The 20,747-nt window shown below is 39.6% G+C and overlaps 1 protein-coding gene across 1 annotated transcript in view; it reads right to left on the bottom strand.

Annotated features, from left to right (window-relative positions):
- The window catches only part of LOC126183859 (constitutive coactivator of PPAR-gamma-like protein 1), a gene marked incomplete in the record, with an annotated part of 245,865 nt that overhangs the window by 195,520 nt on the left and 29,598 nt on the right, over positions 1-20,747 (bottom strand). The window contains 2 exon segments of the mRNA XM_049926151.1: positions 1,628-1,774; positions 16,417-16,530. Coding sequence (XP_049782108.1) covers positions 1,628-1,774; positions 16,417-16,530 — 261 coding nt within the window.

Raw genomic sequence — 20,747 nt, 5'->3', positions numbered from 1 at the left:
TGACACAGCCCCTTTCATTCTCATCACATATCAAGACGAGTGTCGACAACACTGCAGCAAGAAATACATATGTACACCACTGCCCCCTATCTAAACTTTCACCTTCTCCTACAGAAATGAGTACCATTGTTGAGTATTTGTCCAACTTCAAAGTCATCTCGATTCCAACTACAAACTGATTCTGGCAAACTGCACTTTAAACATGGCAGATAATCATAAGAAGCCAAAGTATGTTGTATAAATTCCCATGGTTGGCAACCTGACAAAATTTGCTGCTCAATCACTACTCCCCTCCCTGTAATAATCACAGCTATCAGCCAAGCTGGTGTCACTATTCCCCTTCCAACCATTCTGTAGTGCTGAGCTTAGCAACTGTGAAAAAAATTGCAATATCTTCTAGTGTGCAGGTCATATGTAACTATACCAACTAATACATAAATAAAAGATCACAATTATGATTCAGTTCCATTCTCGAGCTTTTGTTCATTCCACAACCTAGTGACATCTACTGGTACTACATAATTTATTCTCATAATAACAATTAGTCAGTTTAATATGATTTATTTTCTTTGTTAGATATTTCATTCTGGATCAAGTTTCCTTCATGCTTCAACTGAAACCACCATGTTTGCAAATCGATTAAAGCTGGAAACATTTTTACCTGGCATTCTAATATGTGAACAGCAACGGAATTTCTAATTTGCAATCCACTTAGTAAATCATTACAGTCTCTCATGACCAAATAAAATAGTAGTCTGGGTTCTAAATCAACTAATGTTTTTTTGAGGCCAACATCCTTGTTTTTGAATGTAATCTTGACTTAAAAACTGGCATTAATGTTTGTACACAGTATCCATACATGTACAAGAACGTTTATTACAAACCTGTTTAAATACAACAAAAGTTTGTATGATGATAAACTTAATGCCATATCCTCCCATGTTTCACGAAACTGCCAGATTTTTATCAAAGCAATAGACCGTTGTAGTGACTAGTTAATACTTTCTCATGCATCTCTTGTACTATCACTACGCGAGTCGATGTCACACGATTGTTCGAGCAACTTCGATATTGTACGTAGTGCTTCAGCGTAGAGGGAAATCTCAAGTCTGTTGGAATGCAAGTATCATTGGCCGAGACCTGTCCTTCCAAATTCTTCAAAATAAATCTGTGTATAACCTCAGTAGCTGAAGCTTCATCTCTAAATGTAAGACAATCCATATAACTGTAAGACTAACCCTATATACTCTGCTAAATAACACAAAAATGTTGACCTCAGCAGCTATAGTTTAATCTGCAAATATAAGACAACCCTGTATTTTTCAACTGCTGAATTTGGGGAAAAAACTTCATCATATAATTGAGTAAATACAATGCATAGTTGTCTTAACATCTCTGTGAACTGGGGTAAGGTTTTTCAATTCAGGAGTACTGTTAATCAAATAAAGAACATAAATGTTAAAGAAAACTCAGAACATGGAAAATTTATGATGAATTCCAAGAAAAACAAGAGTCTCATTTTAATCAATACAAGGAAATTATTGTCTTTCATTTATAACAAGCAGGAAGAAATAACCCAAAATGAAATACTTCTTTTGAAGTGAACATGAAAATTCCTGAATCATACCTTATATGTAAGTTTTATATGTTCTGAAGAGAAGTATCGCGGCGGATCAAACACTGCATATTCCCCATCGTCAGCCATCAACCCGTAAAAACAATTTTCTCGGCAATAGGCAATCACTTCTTGATGATGATCATCCATAGTACATAACTGTAAAAACAATTTTTCAATGTACTTACAATACGAATTTAAAAATGCTGGGAAACACATTTACATAAAAACAAAGAGTAATACAAAAGTGTCCTCATCCACCTTCTGTTTGCTGTAAATCTGTGATGTAAATTCTTCAAGTTAAACTTTGCCAAAAAGAAAGCTTCTTTGTGACACAACAACAACATTGTGCCGCTCAACATAAAGTGAAATGGGTATTCACAAAATCTGGGCAGACAAATACAGGTACAACGGCAGTAACCAAGTTTTCTACAAACTCTTTTAAATCACTTAAATTAAAAATACCATGTTCTAAACCACCTAAAAAACAATATTTGGTTTTGTACTGCGAGCATGTAAGAACCTAAAAAACAATGACAAGGTGGGGGTGCACTGAAAGTGGGCCCATATTCCACTGGTACTCAAATCTGACATCTTTAATTATGTTCTATAATTGTTTATTACACTATGGGGAAGGCACTATCAAAAGTCTTGATGATTAGGAAGTGAGATAAAGTGGTGTGGTGGGGGAGGGGAGGGGGGGGGGGGGGGGAAGGGAGGTTGTTTGGGTGTCTTGTCACGACTCATTGTGACACATTTCAGCCTTTTTTATCTGCTACAACTACACAATCAGACTGGCTACGAACTTCACAGTTATAGAGAACAATTAGTATGTCTTTTTATTGAGTAATGCTACTGATGCGCTAGTTTAATTCTGGTTTAAGCTATAGTGTACTCTATGTTAGCATAGTTTGCTGCTAATGTGGAACATTACTGTACACATGGAAAATTCTATAAACGTATTGGTATGGTCCATGGTGGCTTAACCATTGCTGGTTTCTTTTAAAGTGAGAAAACGAACACCCCCATTGGCATAGGGGCCACAACTGACAGCTGTGCAGCAGCAGCCACTATTGAGTTTCTTTACCACACATTCCCAAACCTGATAAAGGTTTCTTTAAGCAGGATCCCAAGCTAATTATATATTTCTGTAAGTGTCAGAGACAGAAGAGCTCTTTCAGGATCATAAGCTTATGTTTACTTCAGACTCATTGAGTGTTTTACAGGTTCCATTAATTTGCTACAGAACATAATGAGGAAAACTATACTGCCAGCCAAATGATGTCACTGATAGGTTGGCTCGAGAAGAAATTTTGATAAGACAGAACCTCAAAAATTACACTTCTCGAATGTGATTACCTGAAATTGAGAGAGCCACAAAAAAACAGAAAACTATTCTTGATACTGGATTCCTCATTACATTTCGTTTTTTATAAAAAGAATTTTGTACAGCTGAATGCTGTAGAGATGTCTAAAAAATGAAAAAGACTACTTACTGGGGTTCTCTGACTCAAGCTTATTACCTAATCTTCAGGACTCTTGACATTATCAACCACAGAGAGTACTGAACAATTGCAGAGCATAATGAAAGATGTCACATTTAATTTGAGAAGCAGCAGAATATGGGCCCATTTAAAAGACCCTCCACACCTCCCGCTTCTTGTTCTTTTTCAGGGGCTTACATACTTGCATTAGTGAACAGCCTTGCCACAGCAGTCACACCAGTTCCTGTCAGATCACCGAAGTTAAGCACTGTCGTGCTGGGCTAGACTTGGATGAGTGGCCATCACGGTCTGCCAAGCACTGTTGGAAAGTGGGGTGCACTCAGTCCTTGGGAGGCCAACTGAGGAGCTACTTATTGAGAAGTAGCGGCTCCAGTCACGAAACCTGATAATGGCTGGGAGAGTGGTGTGTTAACCACATATGTCTCCAGGAGTGAATTAATGATCATGAAACTTTACCAATGTTCATTGGGAACATGTTCAGATTTTCACGTCATGAAATAACAAGCAACCAGTCACATAAAAGAAATTTACATTTCTTTACCAGTTTCAGGAACATAGGTGTAACCTGCTGAACACGGCACTATTGTGTGTGTATATATTTCTTCATTATATACACCTACAGTTGCTGCTAATGGATAAAATACCAAACAAAATTTCAGCTTAACCTGTTATGGTCATGCAAAAACTTTTTATGAAATTAGACCACTCAGCATGGAATGGTCCAAAAGCTTTCAGAAAATTTTAAAGCAAGAGTGTCAACAGTACAAACGCATAAGGACTTTGACTGTTAAATGGAGATGAGTGTGCAAGTAGCTGGGAAAAATTCCACTGAGGTTCTCTACGAAGGGGAGGAACTGTATGATGCTGTGAGAGAAAATGAAATGGGGTCGATTTGGAGTACAGAGGGAATCCAAAATTAGAGTATTGATTTGACAGAGCTTTGGAATATTCGTGATTAGAGGTAGAAGAGATAAACAACATTCCAGAAAAATTTTTTCAATCATTGGCAAATATGACATGTATATTATTATTCAAGTTAGTTTAAAATCATTGGCAAATATGACATGTATATTATTATTCAAGTTAGTTTAAACTCTATGACACTGAAGCCAGGTCATCAGACTTTGCGAAGAATGTCATCTACATAATCCCCACATAGGAAATGCAGGAACTATTGCATATCCAGCTCAACAGCTCACGCATCCAACTTGCAGATTGGAATATTATGCAGAATAATGAAAAATAAAATTATAGAACTATTAGATTATCACAGTTCAGATGTAGAGAAGCTGAAGGCACCACAAAGGCAATTCTGACAATGTGTCTGATTATGACAACAAGAGTTAGGCAAAATTGAAATAATTTCATAGAATACGCCAGCCTAAGGGGAGGGGGGGGGGAGGGGGGGGGGGGGAAGAAAAGAGAGAGAGACAAGATCGATAAAGTGAAGTTGGGGGAAGATATCTTAAATCCTCAGAGCTGTACGGAGCTGTTAAAATGGCATCTGTAATGGATGTGCGTTGCAAACAACGAGCAGTGATCGAGTTTCTTTTGGCGGAAAACCAGGGCATCTCAGATATTCATAGGCGCTTGCAGAATGTATACGGTGATCTAGCAGTGGACAAAAGCACGGTGAGTCGTTGGGCAAAGCGTGTGTCATCATCACCGCAAGGTCAAGCAAGACTGTCTGATCACCCGCGTGCGCGCCGGCCGTGCACAGCTGTGACTCCTGCAATGGCGGAGCGTGCGAACACACTCGTTCGAGATGATCGACGGATCACCATCAAACAACTCAGTGCTCAACTTGACATCTCTGTTGGTAGTGCTGTCACAATTGTTCACCAGTTGGGATATTCAAAGGTTTGTTCCCGCTGGGTCCCTCGTTGTCTTTCCGAACACCATAAAGAGCAAAGGAGAACCATCTGTGCGGAATTGCTTGCTCGTCATGTGGCTGAGGGTGACAATTTCTTGTCAAAGATTGTTACAGGCGATGAAACATGGGTTCATCACTTCGGACCTGAAACAAAACGGCAATCAATGGAGTGGCACCTCACCCACTCCCCTACCAAGAAAAAGTTTAAAGCCATACCCTCAGCCGGTAAAGTCATGGTTACAGTCTTCTGGGACGCTGAAGGGGTTATTCTGTTCGATGTCCTTCCCCATGGTCAAACGATCAACTCTGAAGTGTATTGTGTTACTCTTCAGAAATTGAAGAAACGACTTCAGCGTGTTCGTAGGCACAAAAATCTGAACGAACTTCTCCTTCTTCATGACAACGCAAGACCTCACACAAGTCTTCGCACCCGAGAGGAGCTCACAAAACTTCAGTGGACTGTTCTTCCTCATGCACCCTACAGCCCTGATCTCGCACCGTCGGATTTCCATATGTTTGGCCCAATAAAGGACGCAATCCGTGGGAGGCACTACGCGGATGATGAAGAAGTTACTGATGCAGTACGATGTTGGCTCCGTTATCGACCAGTGGAATGGTACCGTGCAGACATACAGGCCCTCATTTCAAGGTGGCATAAGGCCGTAGCATTGAATGGAGATTACGTTGAAAAATAGTGTTGTGTAGCTAAAAGATTGGGGAATAACCTGGTGTATTTCAATGCTGAATAAAACAACCCCTGTTTCAGAAAAAAAGTGTGTTGCATTACTTATTGAACTGCCCTCGTAGGTATTAACTAAAGGAAAAAGGCAAAATACACATCATATTCTGTTCCAAGAATCACGAGCAAAAAATAAGAATGGAAGCAGAGGGAGAAGTGCTCTGATTGAATGCAGCATTAGTCGGACTGAAGTTATTCTCCACCTTGTATATCAAATAACTTATTAAGAAAATAAAGAGAAAGGTTTGCAAGTGGGATTACAGGTCAGGATGTTTGTATATCTATGGTACCTGACAAGATTTACTGAATAAATAATATGGCTTCAGTATAAACCTAAGAAAGGAAAGAGTATTAAGCATCAGCAGCAATAAGATTTTTTAACAACTTAGCATGAAAACTTGGGATCAAACACCACACTATCAAAGTAAGAGAGAGAAATCTTCACCAAAAGGCATCTGTTTGTAGTAAAAACAGGCCTTAACTTGAGAAACAAATTTCTGAGAATTATGTCGAGAGTACGGCATTGTACGGAAGTAAATCTGGATTGTAGGATACTTGGGAAGAGGGAAATAGAAACGTTTAAGAAGTGGTGCAGCCGGGGGATACTGAAAATTAAGTGGAATGATAAGATAAGAAAGGGAGGCTGGCTGCAGGAATAGTACGGAAATGAATAGATGGAAAATTCTACTTAGCAGAAGGAATTTATTACATTTTCATTTATTTATTCTTCACAATTACAGCTTATTATCTGAGATGCTAAAATAGGCCAAAAAATTTACTTTTCATGAACAATATACAATTATTTATTCCTGGTACTGAATTAAAAAAGAAATACTAATACTACATGCACCTTCTACCACTACAAAAATAAAATAAAACCCTTAACCAAAGACCCAACTAACCAACGACACCACTAGTGGTGGTGGTGGTGGTGGTGGTGGTGGTGGTGGTGGTACTACAGAAGCTGTTCTGTTTTTGTTCATTTATTACGGTGCATTCACTGGAGCTGCCTACATGCTACCCCAGTCAACAGGAATCATCTGCTGGATTCTTTGGGTAGAGGGCAGTACGTCAGTAGCGTTTCCGATATAACGAGTGATTCAACAATTCACTGCAACATCTACGAACTCACACTTCTGTAGCCACTGGCATCTGGTGGTCGCTGACCTCAGTTGTCTTCTCTACATCTGTAGGGTGTGTTGTCTAGCCAGGATGGCAGCATGCTGATGTGTGTCTGAGTGCACGTGACGTTTTCCTTGGCCGCCTTGGAACTGCAGCTGCAGTTTCATCCAAGGTGTGCCACACTGACTACTTCCTAAGTGCAGCTTTAGGATCCAGCATCCTTAATGCCTGACAGCCATTACATGCCGCATCTCCATAGAGAGTACAGCCCCACAATGTGGGCTCTGGAGTGCCTATACTGCCAAATGCCCATCTATCTCTTATCTATCTTTCGAATTTGCACAGATATTAGGGGGACGGGAATGTAATTTTTATGCCATATTCAAACAGACATAAAATTAACAAATTTTTATTTTCAATTAATAATGTAATCACTTAACAACAACCTTTTGTCATCTACTATCGAATTAATAAAAATCAACTGGTTTTTGAGCAAAATACCTGGAGATGGCATTTTGGACATCATCCACATTTTCAAATTTTTTGCCACCTTGAAAATGTTGCAGCGATCGGAATAAGTGGAAATCCGATGCTGCTGTATTGGCAAGTATGGTGCTTGAAGCAATACCTCCCACCCCAATACATTAATTTTTTCCAGGGTTCATCTTGCATAGTATGGTCCTACATTATCGTGTTGCAGAATAACACCTTCTCTCTTGACAATGACTGGGTACCTTTCAATTAAAGAGTGATTTACTTGAGCCAACTGTTCACAGTAATTGTCTGGATTCACAGTTTATCCAGGTTTCAGCAATTCAGAACGAATGGCCCACGAATACTCCAGCAAACACACAAAAGTGCCTTTTTGGGGTGTAAACCTGGCTTGACTGTACTTGGTGGCAATTCATTCAAAGAGAGCCACAGCCTGTTGCATTCTAAATTATTAAAGAGGACCCACTTTTCATCTCCAGTGATTCAGAGATCAAAATACACCTAGGTGTTGTGCCACTGAAGCAATAAGTTGCGTGTGGTGAGTCGGTTAGCTTCGTGTGTCTTTACAAATCTTCTGTAAGTGTTCTTAGACGATCAATCAGGGTTGGAAAAGTGTGTCTGACAGTTCCTCGATTGTTTGACATGGATTTGCTTCCACTTCCATCCTTAACATGTCAGGGTCTAAAGTTGTTAGTCTCTGATCAGCACAAGTCAGAAAGATCAAAATTACCGGATTTGAAGTTAGGAACATTTAACATACTTCAATGAACATCACAAATGGTTTGGTTACAACTGTTGTGAAACCCAAAAAGCATACAATTGAACAATGGAAAAGCCAGGATGGAATAATGACAATATTATGAAAAGGACAGATTACTACTCACCATATAGCAAAATGTCTCTTTGTTGTGCCTATCTGTGACTCGGCATCTGCACTACCTGGTCAGTAGTAATCTACCCTCTTCATAATACTGTCAAAACGTATTCAAGACCGGATATGTATTTCTTCTGGTATTTGCAGACCACTTCACCATAAACTGGGGAGGGGGGTTAATTATATTTAATGTAGACAGTTGGTAAATTCAAGAGCAAGCGAGCATGTCTCCCTTCTGCCTAGCACTTCCACAATTTGTTCCACAATGCTGTACCTGCCCTTTTGTGGCACGCAGTTTAAATCAGTGATTATGCAGCATGCAGAAATGGCCAGGCAGAGTTTACTGTTAGATAAACACATTAACACTATACAGATTACCGAATAAGACTCTGTTCTTCCGAAACACAACATATCTACAACAAATCTAAAACCTAATGCCTCTTCATCTGAATGCATATTTGTTTATTATCTCCTCCTAAAACAATGGAAGTATTCTGACAGGATTTTGAATACAATATTGTGCAATTACTGTGCAGAATTGTGTTTCAGTTAAGAAGAATTAGTTTTCTTTGACAGGCTCCGCTGAAACACTACTTTTATTGCTATGCCAAAAGTGTTCGTAAAGGAATAGTGAATTTTTAATTTTCTGTGTTGCAGTAATCTGATTACCAGGGCTTTTTTTGTCATAGTGTTGGTAAACATGCCTGGAAAGTGTGTGCACAAAGTTACCCATATTACATATTTAGTCTACTGTCACCTGACAAAAATGTTACAAGTGTTTTGGCACTATTAGTAATTATTTATTTTGTGTAAAGATGAATCAAAGAATTTGTATTAAATTTTACTGTAAGAATGGAATAAGGTGCACCTAAGTTTTAGAAATACTAAATATTGCTTTTGGAGAGTCAACTAGACATAAAACAAGGATTTATAAGTTGGTATCATTGAAAGAATGAGGTCCCATGTCAAAGGTGGTACAGAACCATGAGTAAGGACAGTCACTACCTGACACAGTAACAAATGAATTATTTACATCAGAGTGTGGCATAGTTCACCCCGCTATCTAATCATCATCTAAGACAACAGCATCACCTTACTTCACATCCAGTAGTGCAAGTTGTATTGGAAGCAAAAACTTTATATTGAAGTTGATAGTCAACTGTATACTGAGATGTGACTATCATTCTGTATTGTATCAAGTGATAAGTTACAGTGACAGTAACAGTAACAAATACAGAGACATTCTTGTGGACATGGACTGTTTTCAAGTTAAGTATTTCAGATTGTTCAAGTTTTAATGAAGTGATCTAGTATTCTGTATGTGTCTTAGTATCTGCTCAACCTCCTCCAGAAGCAAATCTAGGCTTGTTAGGACCTACTACAGTGCTGATGTAAATGCCTCCATTGTTTTTACATGCGGCACTACAAGAAGTGGTATTAGCATTTTGAAGGAGGCCATAAAGACATTGAAGATGACAAGTGCCCCGGACGCACCAGCACACCAGCCAATGAAACTGTGGAAAAAGTGTATGGACAAACAATGAAACATCACCAAATCATAATCAAAGAAGTTGTTGAGGATGTTGGCGTATCAAATGACTCGTGCCATGGCATTATTTTAAATGTTTCAAGTAGATTTGTTCAAAAATTATTGAATTTTGAACAAAAACAGTGGTGAATGCAAATTGCTCAGGAGTTGCTAGATGAAGGCAACAATGATACAGGCCAACTGAAATGGATCATATTTGGTGATGTAACATGTGATGAATATTATGTGACATTAAGGTGCAACCAGCCCAGTGGAAGCATTCTGGATCACCAGGATGGAAAAAAGCTCAATAAGAGCAGTCAAATATTAATGTTATGATCAAAGTATTCTTTGATTTCAACAGTATGGTGCATTATGAATTTCTGTCATAAGGTGAAACAAACAATGAGTAGTACAACTTATAACTTCAACTCTGATTGTGTGAAGCAGTAAAAAACAGCCTGTATTTGTGGCAGGGCAATACATCTTTTTTTTCCCCACCGTGATAATACACCTGGCTCACACATCACTGTGTGTTAATGAATTTTTGACCAAAAACAATACTGTAATGATGCCCTAGCCTCCATATTTGCTCCAAATCACTCTTTTTTTGTTCCTAAAACTAAAGAAAATTTTAAAGGGCAGTCTTTCACAGGCATACACGATATCAAAAACGCATTGGTGAGTGAGCTAAGGCTACCCCAAAAACAGAGGTCCAGAAGCATTTCGGCAATTATCAAAAGTGCTGCCATAACCATATAACAGGTAATGGGCAATACTTTGAAGAGGATAACACTGATGTCAACTAATAAATAAACCCATCATTAAATCCAATATTCATCATGGTGATCCTGTTGCTTTCACTAACAGTGTACACAACGGCAGGACCCTTTAAATATTTTCTGAAAGTAATGTTGTTGTCCACCCAAATTTTGGTGATATAAAAGAACTTTCCACCTTTCTCTCTTAATTTCCTTAGTTGCCTCAAATATGTCAATCACCAGTCAATTACATCACCTCTCTCTACAAGAACCTTTAACTTACATATCTCTCCCAGATAAATCTCATTTCACACAGTGTCATGTGCGAAACACCTTTCTGCCAAGGAAAATGGGTTTCTGGTTTTACAGCAATTAGTAATTTCCGTAACATCGGTACTTTATTTTGAGTTGTGAAGTCCTAAAATGTATGTCGAATTATAGATTTTGATAAGCTGTCTATTAACAACGGTTTTACTCCTAAAATTATTAGCACTCTTTCTTGGCAGCTCCGTAAATCATGAGGTTTACTTTCACATTCCTTTCTGATGTGTAACATTGTGGCAATGCTGACTTTTTATATAAATTGCAGCCCTTTGATTGGGACTGCCAATATTAGCCAACAGTTCTTTTTGTGTCAACTTTTTAATAGAAGCTGTTCATTACATTAGAGATGATCACAAGGTGTGTAATCCAAAAACAGCTCGTCTCTGTATTGTACACATTTTCTTGTGATGTAGTACACATATCAATCACTTCTGAATAACTAAGTATTACTTAACATACAGATTGAATTAATTGATTCTAGTAACTAAAATCACACAAACGGCATCATCTCAAATCCCTGCACACTGCACTACATGGCAGGGCAGGAAACGTGCAACTGATTTTGGCTGTGCCTGCAGGGCATAGGCAGGATTCTTCAAGGAAAGGCCACTTCCACAACCAAGAGCACTGCTCACTCACTCACAAGTTTACCAGCAGACTATACACAGTGTACAGGCCCTGATCTGTCACATAATGTATCAGTCCACTTGATGGGTTAAAAATCTAATTTTTAATCCCTTCCTAATTGGGAGAAATTTGTATGTTCCCCTGCCTGTGCTTGAAGTATCCAATTCATTTTGTCACATTTTTAATATGTAATCTTGTATTAACTTCTTGGTACTGACCTCACTTTCAAGTATCCTCCAAACTTCTATCTGAGTGCCTTTCTTTAACCCATAAAGGGCTCCCCTATTCCTGATTACCAATTCCAATGGAAATATTCCTACAATTACTAGCAATGCATCATTTGGAGTAGTGCAGTGGGTGTCCATTAATCTTTGTAGTAGTCCTCACTGATCTCTTCTGACTAATGTATCTGGCTTTACATTACAAGCTGCAATCCAGCAGCTCAAGTGCTCTACCATATACTACGACTGATGCTAATATAGATTGGTGGTATATTCTGATTGTCCTGAAGGGAAATATGAACTGCCTATTTGTGATGGTTATAAATTTGATCATCACATTAGTACCTATCCTTATAATTAATTTTGAGAGATCCACTTCAGTTGCAATAATATTTATTCAGACCAGGACTGGTTCCAAGATTTTAAAATCCCACCTTCAGGTGTACGAAATTAGTTTATTTGGTAATAGGTAGCAAACAGTTGGACCAGTCAGCACGAGAGTTCCAATCATTGCATGCTGGCAAAAACATTGAGCTGCTGGGCAGCCATACAGGAGGCCAACCAGTACTGCATGGAGGGCCACACCAGTGTGGCCCTCTAGACAGTAGTGGTTGGTGCTCCTACAATGCACCTGCCCAGCAGCAGACAGTTTCCACCAACATGCAATGATTGGAACTCTTGCACTGACTGGCCCAACCGCTTCCTATGTATTACCAAATACAATAATTTCATACACATGAAGGTGGGCTTTTAAAATCTTGGAACCAGTCATGGCTTGAATAAATATTAGCGCAACTGAAGCAGATCTCTCTAAATTAATTATTATGCCTCTCAGTTGTGGATGTCTTATGTACCAAACCTTGTGTACCTACTCTGCCTGTCTCCTCTGTATTATGTGCAAAATTATGATGTTCATCCTGGAATACCCTAGATATATCACTGTACTACTTCTAATTATTACCCCATTTATTTTATCTTAGGATTTTTTACTAGGTTCCCTTTTAGCTGAAGGTTAGTGGTTTTGTGAGGTATTTGTGACACTGCCATTCTGACAACATCCTTCAAGTTCATGGGATACATCCTAAAACTCTGAACACTGACCCCTGCAGCAAACTTATGTTATTGTCTTTGTTATTTCCTTTCAGATTCATATTAACGATGCATGTGTCCTGTAGCAACAGTGTCTCGAGTAGTTGTGCAATGTCTCTGGATACTCCAACTTCGTAAGGTGATCACAAACAGATGGCAACCGTCGGTTATCGAAAGCATCAATACTATTGATCATCGTTACTACAGCACATGTGGAATGAGTTTCTGTCACTAGCAAGATTACCTTATTTATTGAATCTTTAGTTGCCTTGCCTTGCCTCTTCTCAATTGGTACTGGAGAGGGCTCAGTTCTGTGTAGTAGTCTATGATTTTGTCATCTCTTGGGTGCAAAATTTAAGGACAAAAGCTGCTTTAGCTTGATGTGTCACTACCAAGTAACATAGCTCTATAAAGCTTTAACCATACACAGAAAGAGCTGCTAAAGTATTGTACAGAAGGTAACAGAAAGAAATGAACAATGAGACTAATAGAAGTAACACTTTTATTCGAAGGTAATAATTACAATGAAGTCACTGCAATTTATGACAGTCAACTGGACTAATAGAATTAACATTTTTATTTGAAAGGCAATAATTACACTGAAGTCATCGCAATTTATGGTCGACTGGACATTACAAAAGCCAGACATGATTCTTAATGGAGTGTGTGATCACCAAGAATGGCAGTGCTTGCTCTGCAATGTGCTCCCATACTGCTACAAGGTTGGTGAGGAGTTCTCGTGATAGGGCACTTCATTCCTCCACCAGTGCAGATGACAACTGCTGGACAGTTGTCACTGCCTCTAGATGTGCTGCAATACGTCTCCTGTATGTATCCCAAACCTGCTCAATGAACTTAAAATGGGGGAGCGGGCACGTCGGTCCATTCGTCGAATATCTTCTCATTCCAAGAGCTCCTCCGCCTGCACTGTTTGATGCAGTTGAGCATTATCATCCATAAAAAGGAACTAATGTTAGAATACACACCTTTTAAAGATACACATGAGGAAAGAGTACAGTGTCAGAATAAAGTTAAATTGGTCTGTGCAACATGTTCAAAGATTTGGATGTCGGTACACCCATGCAATGTTACGTCTCCCCACCCCCTAACACCTGAACCACCAAAATCATCAGGTTCAACAATTCTGGATGTACCCTCATATGGTAAAAGATGGAAACACATAATGCACCCACAAACATTGTCGAACAGGATCATTTGGTGGTCCAGGTATTATGGTGTAGGGATGCATAATGTTGCACGGTCATACTGACCTCCAAACACGGTAAACTCACTGGTCAACGTTATTGTGACACCACACTCCTCAACATGTGCATCTTTTCAGGAGTGCATTCGACATCAACTTCATTTTTACGGATGACAATGTGTGACCCTATCAAACAGTGCAAGTGGAGAAGCTCTTGAAATGAGAGGATATTCAGCAAATGGACCAGCTTCACCTTCCCTGACTTAAATCCCATCATGAGTCTGTGCAATGCATTGGGGAGATGTGTTATACCATTCTGAAGGAGGAATGGAATGTACTATCACAAGAACTCTTTACCAACCTTGTGAGTATGATACAGAGCATGTATTGCCCTGTTAACCACCTTTTGTAATGTATAGGGAACCAATATGAATCGCAGTGGCTTCAGTGTAACTATGTCTTTGAATATATGTGCAATTTCTGTTCGTCTCATTATGTAGTTAGCTTCTGTACTATAATGTAGCAGTTCTTTCTATGTACAGTCCATGTTTTAGCGAGCTATGTCACTTGACAGTGACAAAACTTGCGAAAGTTACTTTCATCCTTAAGTTTCACACACCAGTGTAATTCTGCAAATATCTTGTCGAGAATATTCTGAACGCACATTGTTCTGTAGGATTTTGATAACACTGACTCATTTTCATCCACTTTACTAACAATCACACCTTGCTGTTTCCATTGTGCAGGGACCCTTCCTTGCAAAAGATACTCTTATAAGTCATGCAAGTAAATATTTAATTGATCAGGCTTGTACTACTCCAGCAGAGCCCATCCAGTCCTAGAGAGTTTCTCTTTTTAAATCTTAAAATTTTTTGTTTAATTTCTCTGTGTGAACAGGTATACATATTTATTGTTTCTACAGACAGCTTGTAACATTTGTCATAAACTTACGCTGATCTTCTGTCTCCTTTTACTTCTCTGACATCACTGTCGCCTGGAAGTAGTGTTTCCATTAGCAAAGCAAGCAACTGTTCACAATTTTCTGTTATTGTCCCTTTGTTTTTTAGTGTGGGCCAGACTGTCGGTGACTATTTTCTTGCAGACTATTATGTATAGGATTCCCCAGGGATCCGTTTCTGAGCTAGTCTCCTCGAACTGTTTCCATAGTTCCATTTTGGTTTTTCATAACTCTTCCTTAAAAAGTTGAACATACCTGTATCTATACAGCCTTTGGATTCTTTCTTTTTGGACCAAGCTGCTCTCGTATAACTTCCTGGTTCTCCTTGTTACTCATCTTAATTTCTGCATTGCCTAATAAATACTATCAAGTCTTCATACCACTTTCGTATATTCACCACTTTCTAAATGTTGCAGTTTTCCCTTTTACCTTATCATTCGAATTAGTCATGTCAGTTGCCACTGTTCCTTTGCGGCTAGCCATGCTGATCACATCTGTTTGCTCATTTGACGTACAATGCAGTGCATGGGCTCTCCATGTTGATCTGTGCCACTGACTTACTTATGTCATCTTCCAATGAGCTCGCCTCACACCAATTGCAGCTTGTCGGGACTGCAGAGCAGCTGGCGGGGAGCTCCTGATGCAGCCTATTGTCTGCATGCTGCTGCTCCTCAGCTGACGTAGTGCAAACCTCCATTGTCACACTGCACCAACAGGAGAGCAACGACCCCCCTTACTGGTGGCAACCAAATGCATTTCAACACATTAAACACTTGCCCTGCCTTATTGAAACTTAATGTCTTTCAGAAAACATGCACTAGGGTAAGTGAAACTTTCACTACTTGGTGCAGTGACAAGTTGCCAATAACAGCACTTGCCACACAAGAACACTATTTGAACAACACGGAGCCAACATCAACAGACAACTGATCCAGCAGCCATCTCATCATATCTTCAAGAAGAAGGGATAGGCTGATAGAACATGTGATACAAGACAGCAGGGAATAACTTTCACAGTACTAGACAGAGCTGTGGAAGGCAAAAATTGTGAGGCAGCCTGAGATTAGAATATATATAACAACTAACTGATAATCCAAGACAAAGAGATTGGTATAAGAAAAAACACTGCGGAGGCTGCATCAGAGCATTCAAAACACAAATGGGGGAAAAAATTTTGAAACTGATGTGTGACATGCTGAATTTTCTGAGAGAGCCCATTTCTAAGAAGACCTTAGCCTGGAAGAGGGAGAACAGTAACCGTGATATTTAGTAACAAAACTAAATAATCATACTATGTCTACCAGTATATCTTATTTGCCACAGTTTTCTATTTTTATTTCAAATAACTGTGGCCCCCTGCCTGAGTAACGATCCTTACTTCTACAGTACACACTACACCATGATTACAATCCTCAAAATATACGAACAGTAACCACAATTTTGTTAGGAATTAACAATATTTTGATACTAAATTAAATACTTACAACACTGATACTAAGATGCCTCAGAGCCATACGAAGACACGTCCTCAAACAACTTGGAGCTGCCCACCATACTTTAGGTGGTGGTGTTCCCTTTATATTTATGTGCTTCAAAACCTAAGAATTCCAAGAGAGATATTTAGTAATATCTTATAACACAAAGATGAAACATAAGGTAAACAAAAAAAAATATTTCTGGTCTGCATCAAAAGAGGAAAAGCTTATCAACAGAGAGACAATTTTGTAACACTTCTCACGGCAGGGGTTCCAAGCCACAAAAATTTTTTTGAAGAGCATTATGAAAACCTAAGACTGTAAAATTATTTATTCATTAAGTTCACTACTGCAATTTCTGCACTGTGATCACTATCTAGTAGAGTACTGTAAAAACTGTGCCAACATTTTACAGTCAAAGTTGACCATAATACCATTTAAAAAAATGTTATAACATGAAATAATTTCTCTACATAAAAATTATATTGTGCAATTTTTTTAACTTCAAAGCTTGAAAGATATTCATGTTAATTATATGTAACCCTTTCACAAATGTACATTAATAAAACATTTATTACAATATACAGTTTGGCCTCTTAACAAAAACTCCAACTATGGCACACTGAAGGTTTGGATGGAACAAACTACTACTATTCTAAAAGGGCATCAATTACTTTTTAAATTCAAAAGCTACGTACAGATGGTTGCTGGCAGAATTGCCAAATCTTTCCTAACATATCAAGTGAAATATATCATTATTAACCATGCTATTTGACCATCATCTCAGTTGTTGGGGATGTCAGAACCAGTTCTGAGAGTTTTGATGGAAGGGTCTCTCTCCAGCCTGGAACTGGATCTCTCCGTAATCCATCTATAGTATTTTTGGTCCTACCATACTAGGCCAACTGAAGGGCTAGTAACTTTCCCGTAAAGGCAGGAGTGTCCCTGCACCTGTTGAAAATAAACTTATGAGCTGTCCCGGCAGAAAGTAGCACTTTCAGAGAAGCGCTATTAGCGGGAGCAGTAAATGTAAAACAAAAGTGCCACATTCTGTTCCTGAAGTCAAGTGGTAAAAGGTTTGCTTCTCGAAGCTTGCAGAACCGAGTAGTGGGCTGCCAGTCCTCCCAGGTGTAGCAGACAAGTCGAGTGTCCTTGGGATGTTGACAGTGTTTAACCCCCCTTTTACATTCCAAGAATTAACTTTTTCCTGCTGTTTCTCACATTATTTCTCAATCACTTCAAATTCTCTATGTACACAATGTTAATTCCACTAGCATTTGTTTCATTGTAATTACAAAGTTCCTGTCATTTATACTTAATGAAACAATGTTAATGGAAAACAAGAATAAATGACAGAAAGAAACAAAAAAGTGTAGTTAATATATAATGGTGTAGGATAAGCACTGGCTCTCAAGTAGAGTTTATAAACATTATGCAATAAACTTTCTCAAGCTCTGATATTCCTAGTCCTTAATTCATAGAAGTCGTTACAAGTTGGAACAATTTGTGCCGATAGTGCTTTGTCTCCTAACACTCCTGACCTAACAGTAATTACACTCCTGGAAATGGAAAAAAGAACACATTGACACCGGTGTGTCAGACCCACCATACTTGCTCCGGACACTGCGAGAGGGCTGTACAAGCAATGATCACACGCACGGCACAGCGGACACACCAGGAACCGCGGTGTTGGCCGTCGAATGGCGCTAGCTGCGCAGCATTTGTGCACCGCCGCCGTCAGTGTCAGCCAGTTTGCCGTGGCATACGGAGCTCCATCGCAGTCTTTAACACTGGTAGCATGCCGCGACAGCGTGGACGTGAACCGTATGTGCAGTTGACGGACTTTGAGCGAGGGCGTATAGTGCGCATGCGGGAGGCCGGGTGGACGTACCGCCGAATTGCTCAACACGTGGGGCGTGAGGTCTCCACAGTACATCGATGTTGTCGCCAGTGGTCGGCGGAAGGTGCACGTGCCCGTCGACCTGGGACCGGACCGCAGCGACGCACGCCAAGACCGTAGGATCCTACGCAGTGCCATAGGGGACCGCACCGCCACTTCCCAGCAAATTAGGGACACTGTTGCTCCTGGGGTATCGGCGAGGACCATTCGCAACCGTCTCCATGAAGCTGGGCTACGGTCCCGCACACCGTTAGGCCGTCTTCCGCTCACGCCCCAACATCGTGCAGCCCGCCTCCAGTGGTGTCGCGACAGGCGTGAATGGAGGGACGAATGGAGACGTGTCGTCTTCAGCGATGAGAGTCGCTTCTGCCTTGGTGCCAATTATGGTCGTATGCGTGTTTGGCGCCGTGCAGGTGAGCGCCACAATCAGGACTGCATACGACCGAGGCACACAGGGCCAACACCCGGCATCATGGTGTGGGGAGCGATCTCCTACACTGGCCGTACACCACTGGTGATCGTCAAGGGGACACTGAATAGTGCACGGTACATCCAAACCGTCATCGAACCCATCGTTCTACCATTCCTAGACCGGCAAGGGAACTTGCTGTTCCAACAGGACAATGCACGTCCACATGTATCCCGTGCCACCCAACGTGCTCTAGAAGGTGTAAGTCAACTACCCTGGCCAGCAAGATCTCCGGATCTGTCCCCCATTGAGCATGTTTGGGACTGGATGAAGCGTCGTCTCACGCGGTCTGCACGTCCAGCACGAACGCTGGTCCAACTGAGGCACCAGGTGGAAATGGCATGGCAAGCCGTTCCACAGGACTACATCCAGCATCTCTACGATCGTCTCCATGGGAGAATAGCAGCCTGCATTGCTGCAAAAGGTGGATATACACTGTACTAGTGCCGACATTGTGCATGCTCTGTTGCCTGTGTCTATGTGCCTGTGGTTCTGTCAGTGTGATCATGTGATGTATCTGACCCCAGGAATGTGTCAATAAAGTTTCCCCTTCCTGGGACAATGAATTCACGGTGTTCTTATTTCAATTTCCAGGAGTGTATATTGTCAGCAGTGTTGTTCATACTTCAGCTAAAACTTCAGTGTTAGTCCCAACAGGACAGTTGGCAATGACAAACAAGAGCAATGGTAGTGTCTCTTCTGAATAATATACACACTGTTGCGGATCTGGTTCCTTTTGCAAAAATGGCATGAATTATGTAGGAACTGTTAGCATATTATTTTATAAATATGAAAAAGAACTATCGTTGATTTGCAGGGAGATATGACGTGGTGCGTGACATACATTTTTTTCATAATATGCAGCAATTTCTAACATATTAGTTAGCAACACACAACAATTTAAATGGTATCATAGCTGTCATATCTTTTAGGTGCTTCTTTCAGAATACATCCCAATTTCAAAGGTGTTTATGTTCTAACAGCACAGTTAAAATTTTACTGCACATTCCACTCTACATCATGTCCTTCAGAATTATATTTCCTTATGCCAACTTGAACATACATACATTCAACTATGTGGTGACAAATATAGAATGTAATTATGTCATTCGGTCTGTCAGCTTATGTAATGTCAACATCCCAGTAGACAACTACTTTCCTGTTATTTAGCACATTTTTCTTAAAGAATTATTTTTACGTACAAAGCAGTAATTTTTATGGTTTGAAGCTAGAGATACTTCTTGTGTATATTTCAATATGAGATATATATCTCGGCTTTGCAATCGCTTTCTTATGTCACACCAAAACTTTTAAATTCATTTATAAATTATGTACTTACTTTAAAAGTAAATAACTTCTCCCAATTTACACTAGTTATAACGTCCTTTTAAAGTATAAGTGATTCTTCTCAAACAACAAAATCATTTTTCTAAACTGGAAAGACTGCAGGAATTTGAAAATGTGTTCCACAAGTGTAAAAGCTCATTGACATCAAAAACTTGGTAGGCGGGTGTTGCATTTTAGTGAGTGAGCACATGTTCAGTAGGAAAAGACCTCACATCAGAGCATGAAGCGATTTGCTAGTTGGAGGTGGTGTTTAACCCAAGTGGTGAACTTGGTCTAACAGACACCAATAAATCGTATGTTTCTGTGAAACCTTGGAATGTGGTATTTTCATGAGAGTTTTTATCTATTACCCTTGAACCATTATTAGCCCCACCAATGAAGACAAAAAATGTCTATTGAGGGAAAAATTTGTGTAGTTGCAAATTTTTTTTTGCAGCGATAGGGGGGAATGTTATGAACAACATATTAACTATCCGGAATGGTGGGAGAGACTTTTTTAGGTTTTTCTATAATGTCTATAAAACCACAACGTCTAATGGAAGTGTTTTCCAGTACAAAATTAAACCACATTAAATTTCCTACATAAAAGATCCTACTAATTTTCTCTCAAGAACTATTAGTTTT

The sequence above is a fragment of the Schistocerca cancellata genome, chromosome 4 (assembly GCF_023864275.1).
Source record: "Schistocerca cancellata isolate TAMUIC-IGC-003103 chromosome 4, iqSchCanc2.1, whole genome shotgun sequence".
Taxonomy (NCBI): domain Eukaryota; kingdom Metazoa; phylum Arthropoda; class Insecta; order Orthoptera; family Acrididae; genus Schistocerca; species Schistocerca cancellata.
The sequence above is the reverse complement of the archived record's forward strand: the minus strand, read 5'-3'. Positions and strand labels throughout refer to the sequence as shown.